Source organism: Jaculus jaculus, chromosome 18 (genome assembly GCF_020740685.1).
Source record: "Jaculus jaculus isolate mJacJac1 chromosome 18, mJacJac1.mat.Y.cur, whole genome shotgun sequence".
Lineage (NCBI taxonomy): Eukaryota > Metazoa > Chordata > Mammalia > Rodentia > Dipodidae > Jaculus > Jaculus jaculus.
Genome location: NC_059119.1, coordinates 11,852,902 through 11,875,177, shown reverse-complemented (window position 1 = coordinate 11,875,177; position 22,276 = coordinate 11,852,902). Strand labels below are relative to the sequence as shown.

Below are 22,276 nucleotides of genomic sequence, written 5' to 3'. Positions count from 1 at the left end.
CAACACTCAGAACTTTCCAGAACTCTGCTTGGACTAGTTGCTCCTCACAGAGGACAGCTTTCTAGGAAGGCCTCCAGCTCTGACTGGCAGCGGGTTTCCTTGTCTCACACATCTCTCCGTGGGCACCTGTTGCTGGCATGCTGTCTGTTTCTTCTCTCCTGGGTCGGGCCGCGGGCTGTCACGGCACTCGGACTTGGCTTGATAGCTGTGTGACACCAGGCTCATTCGGCCTCTCTGCGAAGCTTGTTCAGCCTTGTCCTGCCTCTGCCCCTTGGCTCTGCTGTGGGGCCATTACGGACTGTTCCCTGACGTGGTGGATTCATACGTTTCCCACAGTCCTGGTGCGTGCTCTGGGAAAAGGGAAGGTGGGTGTGTGGAGAGGGGCTTAAGCCTTCTGTCCAAGGGTCTCAGGGTTTGCAGTGCACTCCCTGAAAATTACTTCCTCCTCTAGGCCCTTAGGCTTTGCAAGCCTTTAACTGCTGAACCATCTCTTCATCCCCTTTATTTTTATATTTTCATTATTTATTTGCAAGCGGAGAGATAGAGAATGTATAAAGGCAGGCCAGGGCCTCTTGTTACTGCCAAGGAACTCTGTACCCATTCACTACTGTGTGCATCTGGCTTTACATAGATACTAGCCAGGCTGTCAGGTTTTGCAAGCAAACACCCTTAACTGCTGCTCCATCTCCTCATCCTTGGTCCCCAGCTAGAGCTCATCAGTTCAGTTCGACAAGCTAAGCCGCGAGCCTCGGCATGGCCCGCCTCCACAGCTGCAGGTTCATGGCCAGGTACTCTGCACTTAGGTGCCTGGGATCCAGCCTTCTGCACCGGAATCTTACGTCTGAGCTAAGACCTTCCATCTCTGCCCTCTTCCCATTCTTGTGCTGTGTAAACACATAACAGATGTTCAGCATTGATCATGGATGAGATATACTGCAAATGGGAGAGACTTGGGTATGGTGAGAAGAGTCCTGGGCTTTCTGCTCCATCTACCTGATCGGCCCCTCAGTTTCCCCATGCGTAAAGGGGTGAAAACAAGTTACTTCCGTTCCAGTGACTCAGGCTTAGGGGGCTGGGCTGGTGGCAGCTTGGTGAAGGTGTTGGGTCCGGTTTGCCAAAGTCCTTCGTGTTCCTCTCTGTCATTCACTGGCCTGTATGCCCATTACCCATCCTGTAGGAATTTGAACTTTTGACCCTCTGAGGCTGTGTGTGTGTGATTGTGTGGTGTTTGCGTGTGGAAGCGAGTGTGCAGTCAAAAGTACACCCTCAGTGTCATTCCTGGTTTGTGCTCTTCACTTCTTTTTAAAATTTATTTACTTATTTATTTTGGTTTTTCGAGGGAGGGTCTCACTCTAGTCCAGGCTGACCTGGAATTCACTATGTAGTCTCCGGCTGGGTAATCCTTCTACCCTTGTCCCCTGAGTGCTGGGATTAAAGGCATGTGCTGCTACCAACCCTGGCGCGCGCTCTCTCTCTTTCTTTCTCTCTCTTTTTAAATTTCATTTTTATTTATTTATTTGACAGAAAAAGAGGTGTGTGGGCGTGGGGAGAGAATGGGCACCAGGGCATCCAGTCACTGCAAACAAACTCCAGACATGTGTGCCCCCTCGTGTATCTGGCTAATGTGGGTCCTGGGGAATTGAACCTGGGTCCTTTGGCTTTGCAGGCAAACACCTTAACCGCTAAGCTATCCCTCCAGCCCTCTTTCTCTTCAGACCCTGAACCTGTTCAGTTTAGACTGTCACTTGACAGGCACACAGATTTTTTTAATAAAGTCATTTATTATTATTTTTAAGTCATTTTTATTTTAGTTTTTTTTTATTTTTTCATTTATTTTTATTTATTTGAGAGCGACAGACAAAAAGAGAAAGAGGCAGATATAGACAGAATAGGCGCGCCAAGGCTTCCAACCACTGCAAACAAACTCCATATGCATGCGCCACCTTGTGCATCTGGCTTACGTGGGTCCTGGGGAATTGAGCCTTGAATCAGGGTCCTTAGGCTTCACAGGCAAATGCTTAACCGCTGAGCTCTCTCTCTAGACCCCTGACAGGCACACAGATTTGAAACCCAAATCATGCATGTTGACCATATCATTGAGTATACTAACTAGGCATGTGTGTTTACTATGAGGTGCAGAGTGCAGGGGAGACACGCAGGTAGATATGTTCATAGGTTAGTTGGGGAGGTGTGTGTGTGTGTGTGTGTGTGTGTGTGTGTGTGTGTGTGTGTTCCTTCATAGCTTATAAGCAACTCAAGTGACCTGTTTTCCGGAATCTTACGTCTGAGCTAAGAAGCTCAGAGGGAACAGAGAACCCTGAGGATTGGAGCAATCCAGGGAGACTGTCTGTGGGTGGAGAGATGGGAATTCTTCTCATTCCTAAAGGATGAGCACCAGGCAGTTATTCAGAGTCACGTGGGTCGTAGCCCGGGACTCGGTGCCAGTGTCATGCCTGCCCGTGTCGTTCCGCCGTTGGTTTTGTAGGTGCAGGGTTTAACGCGAGGCCAGTCCACGTTCTTTGAACAACATGGTAGCTGTGCTGGATGCCCTTCCCCCTCAGCTGGCGAAACTGGCTCAGCATGGTTGAGACCCTCTCCCAGGCTTCCCAGCTCCTCAGTGGTAGAGTTGGGCATTTGGACTTTCCCACCCAGCCATGTGTCTCGGACCCTGCGCGTCAGCTCTTGGTGGACACCCAAGCTGGGCACAGCTGTCCTCCCAGCATGAAGGTGGGCTTGGCCTTGCCTGCCCGGCGTGGCCACTTGAGGTCATGGGCATTGACTGGCAGCTGTGAACACACGTTCCTCCATCTCTGGCCCTTGAGGAATACGTGCATCCTGTGGTTGTTTCATCTTCTCTGAGCCTGGGATTGGGGTGGGAATGGGGAACGGGGAGAAGTGGGGCCACTGGCCATCCCTTCGAGTTGAGTGCTGTGTGGTTAGATTGTCTAAGGATGTAACAGTGGGCATGCAGCTGGCCTGATGTGACTGTGGCCACTCACTCACTGAGCTTGTCCCTGTTCTTCCTGCATTCCTTTCCTTCTCTGAAATAAACAGGGAATTAGCCTTTTTTTTTTTTTTTTGTTTTGAGGTAGGGTCTCACTATATCCCACTATGGTGACTCCACTGTGTAGTCTCAGGGTGGCCTCGAACTCACGGCAATCTTCCCACCTCTGCTTCCCGAGTGCTGGGATTAAAGGTGTGTGCCACCACGCCCACCTTTAATGCTATAATTTTTTTTTTTTTTGAAGTGGGGTTTCACTTTAGTCCAGGCTGACCTGGAATTCACTATGCAGTCTCGGGGTGGCCTTGAGCTCACGGCGATCCTCCTACCTCTGCCTCCCAAGTGCTAGGATTAAAGGTGTGCGCCACCACGCCCGGCTTCAATGCTATAATTTTATTACGTCTGTGTCTTTAATATCTTATCGCTTTGTCTTTCTCTCCCTTCTTTAAGCTTCTCCCTTAGTGATCCAATTTCTCTTCTCACTTCAAGCACCGCCCCTTTGCTTGCAGATAAACTGAGCAGCAAGCTAAGATACTGAGGCAGGCTCACACTGGCAACAAGGACGGAGAATTCCCAGAGCCCACCTACCTGCAAACTCTCAGCTCCCGTTTGCCCCGTCTCCCCCACTTTCTACCGCGCAGGGTGGGCAGGGGAGCCGGCATGGTTGGGTGGATGGGCCCTTGCCAGAGCCCACAGGATAGAAGGAACAGGTGTCTTCTCCCTGCAGTCAGCTGGGCCCCTCCTCCTCCCCCAGCTTCACACCCTGCCTGTTGAGTCACAGGCCAGTGCACACCTGAGTCCTCATACCTGCCTGGCCACTGGTACCAGCCCGAGTGTTTGGTGAGGCCATACTTGTTGATCCTCCCAGAAAAGTGGTGGGGTCCAGCCACCCTCACCCTCCGCGTGGTAGATCAGATCAGCTCCTGCACAGGCCAGGCTGGATGTGGCCTTGGCAGGGTCTCACCACAACAGGTAAGTGGCCTAGGGACCCCGCTGTAGCTTCCCAGAGCCCAGGCAGGAGCACCGGCTTGCAGGTAGGCACTTCATGGCCCCGTGTCTTCTCCAGGCACAGGCCCCTTTGTGAGTAGCAGACCAGCCACCGGGAAGCTGGGAGCGGGCCCCCCTCCCCCCGCGTCTGCATGCTGAAGAAGATGGGTGAGGCCGTGGCCAGAGTTGCCAGGAAGGTCAACGAGACAGTGGAGAGCGGCTCGGACACCCTGGGTGAGTGAAGTTCGGCTGTTCGGCCACCCCGGGGTGGGCTTGTGGCTCCGAGGTAACGGAGACAGGTGGAGAAGGCATTAGTGTGTGGCCTGGCCATGCAGACACATGTCGCAGCGAGTGTTGACTGCAGGTGTGCAGTGGGTCGCCGGGTTAGACGTTGCTCCCATGCTGGGTCCTGGTCAGGGAGGTTCGCAAAACTACGAGCGCTTCAGCCCGGTGTCTGCGTGGGCGTCAGGGACTCCTGAGTGTGTGCGCATGTCCTTGAACCTGCTAAAGACATGAAGCTGGTCCCAGCTGAGTCGACACCGTCCGCATGGGCATGTGATGGCTGCCTCAGGACTGTCATCTCTGTGTTTGTACGTGTGTGATGTGCATATGTGTGTACGTCTGTTTACATATGTGCACGTACAGGCGTGTGTATGTGTGCATATGGAGGCCAGAGGTAGGTGTCTGTTGTCTTCCTTTTAATTCTTTCCAACTTTTTTTTTGTTTTTTGTTTTTTGAGGAGGGATCTTGCTCTAATCTGGGCCACCCTGGAATTTATTATGTAGTCTGAGGGTGGCCTCGAACTCATAGCGATCCTCCTACCTCTGCCTCCCCAGTGCTGGGATTGAAGATGTACACCACTACACCTGGTTCTACCTTTTTTTTTTTGTTTCCAAGGTAGGGTCTCTTTCTAGCCCAGGCTGACCTGGAATTCACTATGTAGTCTCAGGGTGGCCTTGAACTCACGGCGATCCTCCTACCTCTGCCTCCTGAATACTGGAATTAAAGGTATGCGCCACCACGTCCAGCTTACCTTGGTTTTAAAATGCTCTCTCACTGAACCCGGAACTCATTGATTCTGGCAGACTAGCTAGCCCGATTCCCACAGGGATCCTCTGTCTGTGCCTCCCAAGTGCTGGGATTCCAGCCACACACCGCCACGGCCAGCGTTTCCATGGGTGCTCGGGATCCACACTCGGGTCCTCATGACTGTTAAGCGCTTGGCTGACTGGACCGTCTCCCCCGCCCGGGACTGCCATCTTGTTGCGTTGTCTCAGCCTCCCTGTGGCAAGTAGTATCTGCCAGGCATGGCTAGGCTGTCTGAGGAAGAGAGGGAGGTGGGAAGACTAAGTAGGTTTCCCTGGGTTTGCCCAGCTGGAAAGCCCTCGGTTTACTTGAAATATGTCATGCACTTTTGCTTTGAATTAATGGTAATATTCTGGCTTTCATTTATCCCAAGACTCCAAGCATTTAGGCAGATCGTCTCCTCTGCGTTCTGCAGACACTTATGACAGGGACGGCAGGGGAGACAGAGCAAGTACCCGTATGTGCAAAATTGTGCGTGAATGATGAGTGTGTGTGTGTGCGTGTGTGGGTGCACGTGTGTCTGTGACACATGGTGGTGGCAGTTACTGCCTTAGCAGACACCCAGACTGGAAAGGTCGAGTATTTATGTGAGCTTCCATCTGGTGTGTCCGGAACGCAGGCTCCCGAGTCACAGGGTGGTGGCCCAGGGAGTGGAGGGACAGTCAGCCTTCAGGATGGGTTTGGTCACTGCCTCTTCCAGGAAGCCCTCAGCCTCACTCCATCCGCCCTTGCTGCTCCCTTCTCTGTAGCACACATGCAGCATCTCTAGAGGGTGGGGACCCTGTCGACCTTTATCCCCTGTTCCCTCACATCTTGTGCAATGTTGGGGACTGTTTCTAAGCCCAAGGGTGACAGACATCACCTTGACCAGGCGGTGGACAGGAATGTTGGTGCTGGTTTAGGAGAGGAGTCCCTGGGTGAGCCCTGAACTGGAGAGCAGTTGGCTAGGGGCCCCCTCAGCTGAGTTCTGGATTCTTTTTTTTTTTCTTTTTTTAATTATTTATTTGAGAGAGAGAGGAAGATGCAGATAGAGAGAAAAAGAGAATGGGCACATCAGGGCCTTTAGCCACTATGAATGAACTCCAGAAGCATGCGTCCCCTTGTACATCTGGCTTATGTGGGTTCTGGGGAATTGAACTGGGGTCCTTAGGCTTCACAGGCAAATGCCTTAACCGGTAAGCCATCTCTCCAGCCTGAGTTCTGCATTCTTGTACTGTGGCTATGCTTACCCCAGTGTTCAAGGCTGTCCCCCTCTAACAGAATGGTCCACAGCCAGGCTTTGGGCCACTGGGGCCTAGATGGGGATCCCGCTCTGCCACCCCTTGTCTGCCACCTGACAGATTGCCTACCCTGTCTGAGCCTGGGAAGTGACGATGGCGACTGTGTCCTGCGCAGGGTGATTAGGAGCGATTACTCCTGACGCCTGCTTGGCTTGTAGGGAGCTCAGTAAATGTCAGCTGGTATTTTGTTTTCTCTCAGCCCCACAGCTGGAGGTGGCACCTAAGTCCTCAGTGGCACAGACACACCTCCATGGGTGTCAGCTAACCTGCCCTCAGCAGGGACCACTGCCCGTTGCCTCTGTGGAGGGTTCAGTACAGATGGGCACGTCTCCATAAGGTGTCACAGGGTTGAGGGACCCAGGCAGCCCATCTCATCCAGAGGGGCATGTGGTCCAGACGAAGGGGCAGTCAGAGAGGTAGAGCTGAACTCTCAGAACTTCCCAGGGGTGGCGGGTCCTGTGAAGAGCAGACATCCTGGACAGGGGTCCTGATGCGGTTGACTGGGGAAAGGCCTCCCCCGCCCCTCAGAGCCGTGGAATTGTCCCGCAGTATGCAGAACATGGTGGTGAGGGGCACTGCCCAAAAGCCATGTTGGGGAGTCTGGGCTTCTGGGGACCAGAGGTTGCAAATACGTGTGTCCCACTGGCGAGGGGGCGGAGCATACCTGAATGAATGCGGGAGCTAAGGTTGGATGTGCTGCCACTGTTTCTGCCACAGCTGGGGTTCATATTACCGAGGAACCAAAGCCTGGCCTTTGGCCAGCGTGCCAGGCCCCCGTCGTGCCTGGGGTCCGAGCCCCAGCCACGTGGAATGGGGCAGCAGCTGGCGCTGGCAGCAAAACTCAAACTCAACTTGGGAGAGCCTTTAGGCACAAGGACTGGCCTGAAGTTTGAGGCATTTTCTTGGTGGGGATTGGGCCTTTGAAATTAGGGTCAGATCATCGAGGCTTTTGAACCTCCATAACTACCCAGAAAAGATGCCACATATGAGCCTTGGGTCACTGGGGGTTCCCAAATTCCTGCCCTTGAAAAGTGAGCTGACCAGGCCCAAGCAGTCTGAGGGACCTGGGCTCTACTCACGTATTGAGCTCCTGATGTGTGCAGAGGCCTGTGAGCTCCTAGGGATATAAATTCGGGACGTTAGCCCTTTCCAGAAGAGAGAATGTCCAGGCTAAGCCATTCAACATATACGATTAAGTATCGTAATGATGGAGATGACATCCGCTGCGAAGTAGTCTGGGAAGGCTTTCTGGAGGAGGTGGGAATCCAACTGGGTCTTATAAGCTAGGTGAAGGAGCTCAGTATAGCATCTTATTGACCATAAGGATGGCATGTCAGAAAGGACAAGGTCCTGAGTGTCTAAACAGTAAGGTTCTGGAGCTTCCCCATTTCTAGGAGCCCCATTCTGCCTCTTCTTGGGCAGGAGCTCTCTATTCTTTCCTTCTCCTTAGCAACAAGAGACCCCAATCTGGGTCTCTAGGTGGGCTTTTTGATTTTGTGTAAACCCCCCCCCCCACTGCCTCCTCTAGGGCAGGAGCTCTGCCCTTCTTCCTTCTCTTAAGCACGAACTCTAATATCGATAATAAAATCTTTCTAAAATTCAAACATTAAAACAGTAAGATACTGATCGGGTTAAACATACGTTTTTTTTTTTTAAACCTTTTTATTTATTTATTTGAGAGAGACAGAGTCAGACACAGGGAGAAAGAAGGAGAGAGAGAGAGAGAGAATGGGTGCACCAGGGTCTCCAGCTACTGCAAACTAACTCCAGACACATGTGCCACCTTGTGCATCTGTCTTACATAGGTCCTGGGGAATCGAACCTAGGTCCTTTGGCTTTGCAGGCAAACACCTTAACCACTAACCATCTCTCCATCCCAGACATATATATGTTTAACCATATGTATATGTGTACACACACACACACACACACACACACACACGTATGTATTCCAGGTTTGGTGGCTCACACCTACAAGCAGCCGGACTTCAAGGTCATCCTTGACTTCCTAGACCGTTTAAGATCACCCTCTGCTATTCAAGCCCCTGCTTTATCCCAAAACAAACAAAAAGGGGCAAATCTATGTAGAAAATGGAAAGAAATTAAACAAGATGTAAATGAAAATCAGAAAATAGGGCTGGGGGGATGGCTTAGTGGTAAGGGTGTGCACGCGTCGTTCCTTTGCAGTGGCTGGAGGCCCTAGCACGCCTATTCTCTCTCTCTGACTCTCTGACTTTCTCTCTTAAATAAATAAAAATTAAAAATAATTAAAAAGAAAATAGTATTGCATGGTCAGACATTGCACGTGCCTGTAATCCTAGCACTAGGCAGGCTGAGGCAGGACAGTTTCTGTGAGCTGGTAGTCAACCTGGGCTACAGAATGAGATCCCGTCTGAAAAAACGAACACAGAACAGAAGAAAACAAAAAAGTGTTATGCGTATTTTACATGCTATCTGCTGAGCATATTACTATTAAAACTCTTAGACAAGCTGGGTGTGATGGTGCACACCTTTAACCCCAGCGCTTGGGAGACAGAGGTAGGAGAACTGCCATGAGTTCGAGGCCACCTTGAGACTACATAGTGAATTCCAGGGCAGCCTGGGCTAAAGTGAGACGCTAACTCGGAAAACAAAACAAACAAACAAAAAACCCTACACAAACCGATTGTAGGGGAAAGACCACCCGCCACTCAGAAGATGGAAATGAAACACGCATGGGGACAGCTCGCTCTCAGCCCGGGCCCTGGGGGAGGTGGGCTTCCTCGGCCCCCTCGGCTCCTTCCCATGCCCAGCCTGCCTGGCTGGTTGCTGCCAGCTGCAGGTGTCTTGCTGCCCGGTGGAGCTCGGTTACGCTGCTCTCACCTTACTTACCCGGGTGGGTGTCCCTGGTCAGCGCCTCTCCGTGCCCCCCCAGCCAGAGCCGCAGCCAGCAGCGAGCTCATTTCCCCTGTGCTTTTAACCCGAACTGCCGATCCCAGCCCTGGACCCCAGCTCCAGGCTCCTATGTCCCCTGAAGTGGGCTCTTCTCCATCTGACCCTCGGAAGGCTCCCTGCTTGCTGAAGCTGACCTCACAGCCCCTCACCCCTCCCTGCATTGTCTTCTAGGCTCTTCCACGGACACGGAGCTCAGCCTCCCTTCCAGAACCAGGCTGTGCTTTATGTTGTCTTTTACTTTTTTGTTATTTATTTATTTATTTATTTTGGTTTTTCAAGGTAGGGTCTCACTCTCGCCCAGGCTGACCTGGAATTCACTGTGTAGTCTCAGGGTAGCCTTGAACTCATGGCAATCCTCCTATCTCTGCCTCCGGAGTGCTGGGATTAAAGGCGTGCTCCACCTTGCCCTGCTCATTCCATATTTTTATTTTCCAAAACTTCTATTTGGTTCTTCTTTCTAAGTTCTTATTGTTGTTTGGTGCTTTTTGAGACAAGGACAGGGTCTCATGTAGCCTAGGCTGACCTTAAACTTGCTGTATAACAGAGGCAGGACTTGAACTCCTAATTCTCCTGCCTCTGTTGTATAGCAAGTTTCTGGTCAGATGTTTTGTCCTCCATCAAGAAAGTAACTGCGCCGAGTGTGGTGGAGCACGCCTTTAATCCCAGCACTCGGGAGGCAGAGGTAGGAGGGTTGCCATGAGTTCAAGGCCACCCTGAGAATACAGAGTGAATTCCAGGTCAGCCTTGGGTAGAGTGAGACCCTACCTCAAAAAACTAAAGAAAGAAAGGAAGGAAGGAAGGAAGGGAGGGAGAGAGGGAGGGAGGGAGGGAGGGAGGGAGGGAGGGAGGAAGGAAGGAAGGAAGGAAGGAAGGAAGGAAGGAAGGAAGGAAGGAAGGAAGGAAGGGGGGAAGGAAAAAAGAAAGAGAAAGAAAATAACTGCTATTGTCAAAATAAATGCTAATGTCATTTCATAGGAGGGTTGGGACATTCCAGTCTCCCATGGTTACCAAGAGACAGCTGTTTTATCTATCATTTATACAAATAAATAATGTATACAAATAAACTCCTTTTGTATTATACATAATACAAAGGGAGTTATAACTCCTTTTCTGTTGCTTCTGCATGTGTGTGTGTATGGTGTGTGCACATGTGTGTGGATGTGCATGCATGCACCTGAGGGCACATTCACGTGGAGGTTAGAGCATCAGGTATCTTCGTAAATCACTCTCTACCTTATTTTTATATTTTATTCATTAAAAAATTTTTTTTTGGTGGGCTGGAGAGATGGCTTAGCGGTTAAGCGCTTGCCTGTGAAGCCTAAGGACCCCGGTTCGAGGCTCAGTTCCCCAGGTCCCACGTTAGCCAGATGCACAAGGGGGCGCACACGTCTGGAGTTCGTTTGCAGAGGCTGGAAGCCCTGGCGCGCCCATTCTCTTTCTCTCCCTCTATCTGTCTTTCTCTCTGTGTCTGACGCTCTCAAATAAATAAATAAATAAAAATTATTAAAAAAAAAATTAAAAAAAATTTTTTTTTTGGTTATTTTGATTTATTTATTTGAGAGCAACAAACAGAGAGAAAGAGGAAGAGAGAGAGAGAATGGGCGTGCCAGGGCCTCCAGCCCCTGCAAACGAACTCCAGACGTGTGCGCCCCCTTGTTCATCTGGCTAACGTGGGTCCTGGGGAATCGAGCCTCGAACCAGGGTCCTTAGGCTTCGCAGGCAAGCGCTTAAGCACTAAGCCATCTCTCTAGCCCTTATTCTTATTTTTATTTGATTTTCGAGGTAGGGTTTTACCTTAGCCCAGGCTGACCTGGAATTCACTATGTAGCCTCAGGATGGCTTTGAACTCAAAGTGATCCTCCTACCTCTGCCTCCCGAGTGCTGGGATCAAAGGCGTGTGACACCACACCCGGCCTGCCTTCTATCTCGATGTGAGCATACTAGGATTACAGAAGCCCGCCACAGCGTCTGGGTTTCCCTGTGGTCTGGGGTTCTCTGCTTAGGTACTCAGACTTGAGTGACGAGCACTTTATCCCCTGAGCCATCTCCCCAGCCCTTCCACCTTTGACACAGGAGCTCTCACTGAACTCAGAGCTTGACAATTGGGCTAGCTAGCCATCAAGTCCTGAGTGACCACCTGTCTCGGCCTCCCACGACAGGTGTGCATCACCACACCTGGCTTTGACGTAGGTGCTGGGGAGCTGAACGCAGGCGCTCAGGCTTGTGTGGCAAAGCACCTCCCTCACTGAGCCGTCTCCCCAACCCTACAGTGTGTGATTCTATGAGGTTTTTTTTTTTACACTCTTTGTAAAATGTACTTTATTTAATAGAAGTTTAAGAATAAAGTGCCATTATTTTAACACTCGTTCTTTAGAAAAAACAACAATTTTCTAAGAAGAAAATGAATCATAATGAGTATATTTTAATACAAATATAAAACAGTCTGAAAGATTTCTAGGAGCATGTTAAATCCTATTATTTTTAATAAGTATGTATACAAATGAAAGACAAAATACATCCACATCTAATTCCTCAATAATTAATAGTCCTATAAAAGATTTATACTATAAAAGAGAGGGTAGGATTGTCTCAACTTTGCTCTATTGCTTTTAAGATTGTGATACTAAACAAGTATGACAATTACTTCATTAATTGTTCCAAATGAAACTCTCTTATCATGACTGAGTTCTTGGTAATATGTAAAAAAGCTATAATAACACCATTTACTATATGAACACATATATATGTACATATGTGTGTATAATAAATTCAGAAAGCCTATATAGCAATTAAATAAACATAAAAATGTAGAATCTATAAAAATAGTCAAATATATTACAAAACTTAAATGAATATTATTAATGAATATGGATAATTATACATGCATGCATATTTTATAATTTAGTTATGAAAAGATTATGCACTCAAAGACAGTTTGCTCAGTCATAGTCTATGAGGTTTTTGTTATTGTCGGGTTGGGTTTTTATTGAGACAGTGTCTCACGTGAACCAGGCTCATCTTGAACTGCTGATCCTCCTGCCTCTTCCTCTCAAGTGGTGGAGTTACAGGCGTACATCACCACATCTGTCTTTCTGAGTCTCGACAAACAAGTATAGTCACATAACCGTTGCCACACCGTGCTCAGGGGCTGTCATCTGCTCAGAGGTCAGCCACCCTTCCCCTGCTCCAGGTCTCTGGAAGCCATCAATCCATCCCTGACCCCCGGCTTTGCGTTTGCTGGAGCAGCGTGCACATGGGGTCATGGTGGACAATCTGCTTCCTTGTGCCGGGGCCCAGGGCCATGCCCGTTCTAGCCAAGTGCTCTACCAGAGCCACATTTCCTGCCCATTTCCCCCCCTTTTTAAAAAATATATTTTATTATTTACTTATTTGAAGCGGGGGAAGAGGCAGATAGAGAAAAAGAGAGAATGGGCGCACTAGGACCTCCAGCTGCTGCAAATGAACTCCAGACGTGTGCACCCCCCTGTGCATCTGGTTTACGTGGGTCCTGGGGAATCAAATTGGGGTTCTTAGGCTTTGCAGGCAAATGCCTTAACCTCTAAGCCATCCCCAGCCCCCCCACTCCCCTTTTTGAGGTAGGGTTTCACTATGGCTCAGGCTGACCTGGAACTCACTATGTAGTCTCAGGCTGGCCTCGAACAGATAGCAATCTTCCTACCTCTACCTCCTAGTGCTGGAATTAAAGATGTGTGCCACCACACCATGCTTTTAAAAAATTATTGTATTTTATTTATTTGCAAGCAGAGAGTTACCGACAGGTAGGGTGAGTGAGTATGGGTGCACCAGGGCCTCTAACCGCTGCAAATGAACTCCAGATGCTTTTGCTACCTTGTGCCTCTGGCTTAAATGGATATTGGGGAATTGAACCTGGGTCATTAGGCTTTGCAGGCAAGTGCCTTAACCACTGAGCAACTCTCCATTCCTTTATTTTATTTTTTAAGGGAAATCCCATACTTAAAAATATTTGTGGGCTGGAGAGATGGCTTAGCGGTAAAGCGCTTGCCTGTGAAGCCTAAGGACCCCGGTTCGAGGCTCGGTTCTCCAGGTCCCACGTTAGCCAGATGCACAAGGGGGCACACGTGTCTGGAGTTCGTTTACAGAGGCTGGAAGCCCTGGCGCGCCCATTCTCTCTCTCTCCCTCTATCTGTCTTTCTCTCTGTGTCTGTCGCTCTCAAATAAATAAATAAAAAATTTAAAAAAATATTTGTTATTTTTGTGCAAGCAGAAAAAGATAGAAGAAGAGAGACAGAGAAGGGGCATGTCAGGGCCTCTAGCCACTGCAAAAGAACTCCAGATGTAAGTGCCATTCTGTGTATCTGGCTTTACGTGGGTGCTAGGGAATCCAACCCAGGTCATTAGGCTTTGCAGGCAAGCACCTTAACCACTGAGCCATCTCTCCAGCCATAATTTATTTTACTTTAAGATGGTATTTCACTAAGTTGTCCAGGCTGGCACTGAACCTGCAACCCTCTTGCCTCAGCCTGCCATACAGCTGAGATGCTAGACATGCATGATCATTGCCCAGCTGCATCCAGCTTCTTTCCCTCACCCTCTCACCTGCTTGAGAGTGAGCCTGGGTTTCTGGCATCAGTAGCCTGCTCCTTTCTTTGCTGAGGAGGACTACATCATTAGGCCGCACCATGGTCTGTTCATCTGTTGGGGGACACTTAAATAATTTCCAGTTCGCCCATAAACTCCGGCACACAGGTCTTTGTGGGGGCAGAGTTTCAATTCTCGGAGCAGGTTGCTAGGTTGCGCAGGGTAAGTGTTCATTTGATGGCGGGAGAAAAATCGCCTCTAATGCCCGAAGGTCCAGTTCCTTCACAGCCTCTCCAGACACTCAGCACGGTTTCGAGTGGAACGTGGGCTTCTTGGGTGAAGCAGGTCTCACTGCGGCTTTGTCTGCAGTTCCTTGCTGACAACTGCTATGGGAAAGCTACTTGTGTGCTTTGTGGCCGGACATCACTTCTAATGAAATCCCTATTCCAACCTCTGCGTATCCCATTCTCATCACCTTTTGAACAGGAAGGGGCTGTGGGATGGCTTGAGCAGTTAAAAGTGCTTGCTTACAAAGCCTGCCAGCCAGGGTTCCCTTTCCTTTCTCTTTTCTTTTTCTTTCTTTCTTCCTTTTTTTTTGAGGTAGGGTCACTCTCTAGCCCAGGCTGACCTGGAATTCACTATGTAGTCTCAGGGTGGCCTTGAACTCATGGCGATCCTCCTACCTCTGCCTCCCGAGTGCTGGGATTAAAGGCGTGTGCCACCACGTCCGACTTTTTTTCTTTTATTAATGTATTTTATTTATTTGAGAGAGAGAGAGAGAGGTAGATAAATAGAGAGAGATAGAATGGGCACTAGGGCCTTCAGCCACTGTAAATGAACTCTAGATGCATGCACCACCATGTGCGTCTGGCTTACGTGGGATCAGGGGAATCAAACCTGGGTCCTTAGGCTTCTCAGGCAAGCACTTTAACTGCTAAGTCATCTCTCTAGCCCCAACCCAGGTCCTTTACATATTCTGTATGTAAGTTCTGTATCAGCTTTTTGTTGGGTGGGGGGTTTGAGGTAGGGTCTCGCTGTAGCCCAGCCTGACTTGGAATTCACTATGTATTCTCGGTGGCCTTGAACTCATGGTGATCCTCCTACCTCTGCTTCCCAAGTGTTGGGATTAAAGGTTTGCGCCGCTATGCCTGGCCTCCACCTTATTTTTCTAATTTATTTTTTGTTAGCAGTGACAGACAGGCAGAGAGAGAGAGAGAGAGAGACCGAGACAAAGAGAATGGGCGTGCCAGGGCCTCTAACCATTGAGAGAGAGAGAGAGACAAAGACAGAATGGGCGTGCCAGGACCTCTAACCACTGCAGATGAACTCCAGACGCATGTGTCACCTTGTGCATATGGTTTACATGAGTATTGGGGATTAGATTTTTCAGGCAAGCACTTTAACCCCTGAGTCATCTTCCAGCCCCACCTTTTTTGTTTAAAATTTTTAATTAACAACTTCCATGATTACAAGAAATACCCCATGGTGATACCCTCTCTCCCCCCCCCACTTACCCTTTGAAACTCCACTCTCCATCATACCCCCTCCCCATCTCAATCAGTCTGTCTTTTACTTTTGATGTCTTGATCTTTTCCTCCTCTTATGATGGTCTTATGCAGGTAGTATCAGGCACTATGAGGTTGTGGATATCCAGGCCATTTTGTGTCTGGAGGGAGCATGTTGTAAGGAGTCCTGCCCTTCCTTTGGCTCTTCCATTCTTTCCGCCACCTCTTCCACATTAGACCCTGAGCCTTGGAAGGTGTGATACAGCTATTGCAGCACTGAGCACTGCGGTCATTTCTTTCTATCACCATGATACCTTCTGAGTCGTCCCAAGGTCACTGCCATCTGAAAAGAGAAGATTCTCAACCAAAAGTGAGAGTAGCATTAATATAAGGGTGTGAACATGAACAGAAGTGCTTACTGGGCAGTTTGATAAGCATAGTATATACATTTGGCCAGACAATAGCAGATGTTACACCCCTAGGGCTCATGACTACCCCTGTTTTAAGTTTTCAGTATCAGGGATGTATTCCCTTCCCATGGAGCGGGCTTCCAGTCCAATTATAGGGCAGTTGGTTTCCCCCCCAAAATTATTTTAGTTATTTACAGGCAGGGGGAGAGAGAGAGATAGACAGAGAATGGGTGCACCAGGACCTCTAGCCATTGCAAATGAACTCCAGACGCATGCGCCCCCTCGTGCATCTGGCTTACATGGGTACTGGGGAATCGAACCTGTGTCCTTTGGCTTCACAGGCAAACACCTTAACCACTAAGCCATCTCTCTAGCTTTTCACCTTATTTTTTGTCAGGGTATCTCACTGAACCTGGAGCTCACTGACTTCATTAGGTAGCCAGCAAGCCTTGAGCATCCTCCTGTCTCCTCCCCAGACCTGGGATGACAGGCACATGCCACCATGTGTGGTTTTCAGGTGAGTGCCGGACACCCAAACTCAGGTCCTCATGCTGGCATAGGAAGCTCTTTACTGACTGTGTCACCTCCCCCACATCCTAATGGTGTCATTTGAGGGACCGATATTTTCACCGATCTCTTTTTCTCCTTTTCAATTTTTTTTATTAACAACTTCCATGATTATAAACAATATCACATGGTAATGCCCTCCCTCCCTCCATTTTCCCCTTTGAAACTCCACTCTCCATCATATCCCCGCCCCCTCTCAGTCAGTCTCTCTTCTATTTTGATGTTATGATCTTTTTCTCCTATTAGATGGTCTTGTGTAGGTAGTGTCGGGCACCGTGAGGTCATGGATATCTAGGCCATCTTGTGTCTGGAAGAGCACGTTGTAAGGAGTCCTACCCTTCCTTTGCTTCTTACATTCTTTCCGCCACCTTCACGGATCTTTTAATTGAGAACGTTAATACCCGAGTGTACGTACTGTAACTTGATCATATTTCCCTCCACTTACTCAACTCTGTCTCCTGCTCCACCAAGTCCCTCCTCTTCTCATTCTCATTGGAAGTCTCATTGTCTTTGTTGTCCTTTATCCTGCATGCCAAAATGTTGATAGGGGGTTTCTGGAGAGATGGCTCAGCAGTTAAGGTGTTCACCTACAAAGCCTAATGACCCGGGTTCGATTCCCCAGTGCTCCCATAAGGCCAGATGTACAAAGAGGCGTCTGATTCTGGGGTTCTTTTGCAGTGGCTGGAAGCCCTGGTGTGCCCATTCTTTCTGTCTGTCTCTTTCTCTCTCTCTGCTTGCAAAGAACTAACTAACTAATATATATATTTTTTTGTTTGTTTTTTGTTTTGTTTTTCGAGGTAGGGTCTCACTCTACTTCAGGCTGACCTGGAAGTCACTCTGTAGTCTCAGGGTGGCCTCGAACTCGTGGCAGTCCTCCTACATCTGCCTCCCGGGTGCTGGGATGAAAGGCATGCGCCACCACGCCCGGGTAACTAATATATTTTTGAAATGTCGATGGACTCAATGTTGTGCGCGTCTCGCGGAGGTATCAACGTCCAGTGCGAGGTCAGGAGGGCACCGGTCAGTTCATGTCTGGACGACAGTGCTCAAAGGACTCCTCTTCACCCTGCGGCTCTCAGTTCTTTCTGTCCCTTCTTCTGGGATGTTCTCTGAGCCTTAGAGGGTGACATAGATACGTCACATTGAGTGCTGAGTTCTCACTTGCCTCTCATTTTCAGCACTTCGGAGCGCTTTGAGTTTCCTCTATCTGTCGCCATCTCCGTAGAGAAGCTTCTGGGCCAGCAGTGAGAGCACTATTCCTGCCGCCGCCTCCTCCACAGTGCGGGGCAGATGCTTTTAATTTTGATAAAGTCCAACTTACCCTATTTTTCAAAAAAAAAAAATTTCTGTGTGGCACTTTTCGTGTTGTATGTATCTTTGTGAACTCCAAAGGCACGTCGCCTCTGTACGTGTTATCTGGGAACTGGCAAACTACAAGTTCATGAACCCCACCGCTGAGCTTCGGAAGAAGATCTCAGCGCCGGGGCCTGGCGGGGTGCGTTTGAACATGAGCCACGTGTGGTTCCCCTCTGTCTTGGATTTCTAGGGCTGGGGAGGGACAGTGTCTAGGCAGGCTTCTGGATGTGTGTGAGTGGTGAAAACAGAATGATTGTGAAGGGCCAGGAGGATGGCTCAGTGGTTAAAGGTGCTTGCTCCCAAAGCCTACCTGCCTGGGTTTGGTTCCCCAGTGCCCACATAAAGCTAGATGCACAAAGGGGCGCATACATCTGGAGTTCATTTGCAGAGCCAACAGGTCCTGGAGCACTTCTCTTTCTTTGTTTCTTTCTTTCCTCACAAATCAAAAATACTCTCCTCCTTCTCCTCTTCCCCCTCCCCCTCCTCCTCGCTACCTTTTCATTTTAGGAGCATAGTTTCTTTCAGTTTTTTAAAATTTATTTATTTATGTGAGAGAGCGGGGGAATGGGTGGGCCAGGGCCTCCAGTCACTGCGGAACTCCAGACACATGTGCCCCCTTGTGCATCTTGTTATTGTGGGTCCTGGGGAATCAAAGCTGAGTCCTTTGGCCTTGCAGACAAATGCCTTAGCTGCTAAGCCATCCCAGCAGCCCCAAAATATTTTTAAACAGAGAAAGGATATGAATACAGGTGTGTCCCACTTTTGAGGCGGGACTGAACGGCCAGTCTGGGAGTCTTGAGATTGGTAGGTGGTCCAAGGCTAGTGGCAGAAGGAATTGTGGGCTCCTCACCTGCGCTTGGCTGGGTGCTTTTCTCCCGTGGCTACCAGCAGAGGGCACCCTACCACCGGCTGTTCTGGTACTAGGTGCCAAAGAGAGGCTGCATGTGAGTCCCAGGTCCTCTCCCCAGCCAGCTCACTTCCTGTGTTTACAACCCATCCGAACCCTGCATGGACCCGATCTGGTAACTCCTTTCCTGAACACGAGTACTCCGGAGCACTTACTCTGTGCTCACGGAAACAGAAACAGCCACTGGCTTCTTTTCCAACAGAAAAAAAATATATTGAGCACCTGCTGTGTGCCCAGCATGGCGAGGGTGCAGGTGGAAGCCGAAGGGCAGAGCTCGCTCTCTCTCCCCCTGGCCTTCCTTGGAGCTTCTCAACCCGCAGTTCCTGACCCAGCACCCTGGGTTTTGCTGAGACGTCTCTTAACACCCGAGCCACACTCCTCAGCCCCCTCATGGCATTATGTGAAGCTCCCAGACTTCCCATTCTAACTGGGCCACGCCAAACCATTTCTGTTTAAAAGAAAAAGAAGGAGCTGGAGAGATGGCTCAACTGTTAGGGCGCTTGCCTGCAAGGCCTAACAACCCACGTTCAGTTCCCCACATAGAGCCAAATGCACAAAGCAGCACACGTGCCTGGAGTTTGTTTGCAGTGGCTAGAGGCCCTGACAGACCCATTCTTTCTCTCTCTCTCTGCTTACAAATAAATAAATAATTTTTTTAAAAAAGAAAAAGAAGGTGTAAAATGTATATGCATGTGGGAAAGTGCATAAAACAGTATACAAGAGGGCTGGAGAGCTGGCTTAGTGGTTAAGGCACCTGCCTGCAAAGGCAAAGGACCCAGGTTTGATTCCCCAGGACTCATGTAAGCACAAGGGGGTGCATGCATCTGGAGTTTATTTGCTGTGGCTGGAGGCTCTGGTGCACCAATTCTCTCTCCCTCTCAGATAAATAATAATTTTTTTAAATTTTTTTCTTTTTTTTTGTTTTTCAAGGTAGGGTCTCACTCTAGTTCAGGCTTACCTGGAATTCACTATGTAGTGTCAGGGTGGCCTCGAACTCATGGTGATCCTCCTACCTCTGTCTCCCAAGTACTGGAATTAAAGGCGTGTGCCACCACACCTGGCTAAAATGTTTAATTTTAAAAAATTATTTTATTCATTACAAAGAGAGAGAGAGAGGTAGAGAGAATGGGCGTGCCAGGGCCTTCAGCCTCTGTGAACAAATTCCAAATGTATGCACCACCTTGTGCATCTGGCTTACGTGGGTCCTAGGGAATCGAAACTGAGTCCTTTGGTTTCATAAGCAAATGCCTTAACTGCTAAGCCATCTCTCCAGCCCTAAAAATATTTTTTTAATTAAGAAAAACAGTACACAAGGGGTTCCGTTTTTTTACTATTTAATTCAATTTATTTATTTGAGAGAGAGGCAGAGAGAGAATGGGTGCCGCAGGGCCTATTGGCATTGCAAACAAATTCCAGCTGCAGTGTGGCACCCTGTACATCTGGCTTTATGTGGGTCCTGGGGAATCGAACCTGTGTTCTTTGGCTTTGCAGGCATGTATCTTAGCCACTAAGCCATCACTCCAGCCTGGTTCAGATATTTATAAAGCAGATATTTATACCAATGATCCGTATTTCCACATAAACCATTATCAGGATCCCCAGAAGCCCCTCCCAGCCCCAGAGAGAGAGAGAGGGAGAGAGAGAGAGAGAGAGAGAAGGAGGAAGGGAGGGAGGGAGGGAGGGAGGGAGGGAGGGAGGGAGAGGGAGAGGGAGAGTCACTGTGGTAACTGTTGTGACTACCTCCTCCCTGGGTTTCACTTATGTCTAGCTTCCCCATCAATGTGTGTGCCCCAAGCGGCAGAGCCCAGCTTATTTAGTTTTGTCTTTCCGTGCATGGGTTAAGAACGCATACATCTTTCGCACTGTTTCCTTCCTGCTCAGCGCTGGGGTCGTGTGAACCCCTCCTCGGGGCCAGAGTCTGTAGTGTAACAGTCCTGTACCCCAGGGTGTTTATCCACACCGCGGTTGTGGGCGTCCAGGGCTGCCCAGGGGTGCTGTCACGACCCCTCCCGCGTGCATCTCTAGGTCCTGTGTGTGTGTTTCTCTAGAGAGACTCCTGGCAGGAGGCCGTGAGCATCCTTTCTAAGTGGCGTGTATCCGGTAGGGCAAACAGCACTTAGGCCAGCCTGGGCACTGGCTGGTTGGTGGTGGCCCTGGGAGACGGAGAGCTGATAAGTGGGAGATCTCCGGGCATCTGTGGCCCCTTCCGTCCGTATCAGCCTGGAGGCATCAGGAGCCCTCACTCTTGGATGCCAGCCTCAGCTCAGCCCAGACCTTGCTGGGTGACCGCGGCGGTCACTTCACGTCTCCGGCTCAGCCCCTCCTCGGTCACGCTGGTGGTGGGAAGCTGGCTGCTCTCGACATGCATCGCCTCTAGCCACTGCGGCCCGGGCGGGTGGGCTGTGAGTGCTGGCTGTGGCTGTAGCAACTGTCCATCAATCCTCACGGGGGTCAGAAGCTTGTGTGCCTTGCCAACACACAGACAGGAGTGTGGGTCAGGCCCTGGAGAGGTGTGAAAGTACTACTCAGGAGAAAATGGCTAGCTTTGGAAGAAAAATCAATAGACTCCAGGAAGTAGGCCTGTCTCACTGACAGCAGATTGGTTTGGCACCGTAGCCTTCCAGGCTACAATATTGGGCCCAGGCCTGGGGCAGATCTCTTTTTAGTGGCCTGTGATTAGTATCAGCTGTCCCCATGGCCTGGGAGGCTCTTGAGTGCTTCTGAATTGGCATCAAGAGTGGCCAGTGACCAGAACTTTGTACCCAAAGTGCTGTGCCCAAGCACAGGGAGGCAGGAGGGGGCTGGAAGGGGCTTCTAGCAAACCTCACTTGTCATTGTTGGTATAGTATCGCCTCTTTGGACCCAAGTTCGCATGAGGCTTGGCAGGAGCCTGTCTAAATCCTTCAGCCTTGGGTAGAGGAGGACCGTGACAGGAAAGGGAGCTACCTCTGATGGGAGATAGCCCTGGAAGCTGGGGGGGGGGGGGTCCTTCATGGACCAGCCCTGGCCTTTGCATCTGGAAAGATACTTACGACGGAAGGCTGCGTAAAAAGTCAGACGCACAAGGCGACGCAAGTGCGCAAGTGCCGCACAAAGTGGCGCACACATCTGGAGCTTGACAGCAATGGCTGGAGGCCCTGCTGTGCCAATTCTCTCTCTTTCTCTCTCTCGTAAATAAATAAAATATATTTTTAAAAAAGCAACAAATGGAAAAAAAAAAAAAAAAGGTGACAGGTCGACTGGATCGTAGCTGAGCTGGTCTAGTGCTTTCCTAGGAAAACAAACATGGTGCCACACACTTGTAATCCCAGTACTAGGGAGGTGGAGGCAGGAGGATCAGAAGATCGAGATCATTCTCAGCCTACATGGTGAGTTTGAGGCCAGCCTGGGATACATGAGGCCCTGTCTTAAAAAAAAAAAAAAAAAAAGCAACAACAGGTGCCAAACATGGTCATGCCGAAATCCCAGCACTTGGGAGGTGAAGGCAGAAGGGTTGTGAGTTCCAGAACAGTCTAAGCTATGTAGTGAGACCTTATCTCAACAAGCACACAAAACAAAACGCTTCCCTTTAAAAAGAAAGGAAACAGGACTGCAGGGATGGCTTGGCAGTTAAGCGCTTGCCTGTGAAGCCTAAGAACCACAATTCGAGGCTCAATTCCTCAGGACCCACGTTAGCCAGATGC

At 49.6% G+C, this 22,276-nt stretch overlaps 1 protein-coding gene across 2 annotated transcripts in view; it reads left to right on the top strand.

The window, feature by feature from the left end:
* Lrrc20 (leucine rich repeat containing 20) overlaps nt 1-22,276 on the top strand; it is a 97,597-nt gene that overhangs the window by 1,652 nt on the left and 73,669 nt on the right. The window contains exons 1-2 of one of the 2 annotated variants that reach the window (XM_004657804.2): nt 3,703-3,973; nt 4,068-4,222. In XM_004657804.2, the coding sequence (XP_004657861.1) occupies nt 4,141-4,222 (82 nt within the window). In that variant the 5' untranslated portion in view covers nt 3,703-3,973; nt 4,068-4,140. Of the gene's footprint in view, nt 1-3,702; nt 3,974-4,067; nt 4,223-22,276 lie in introns of those variants that run through there. The other variant, XM_045137696.1, reaches the window with a different exon arrangement.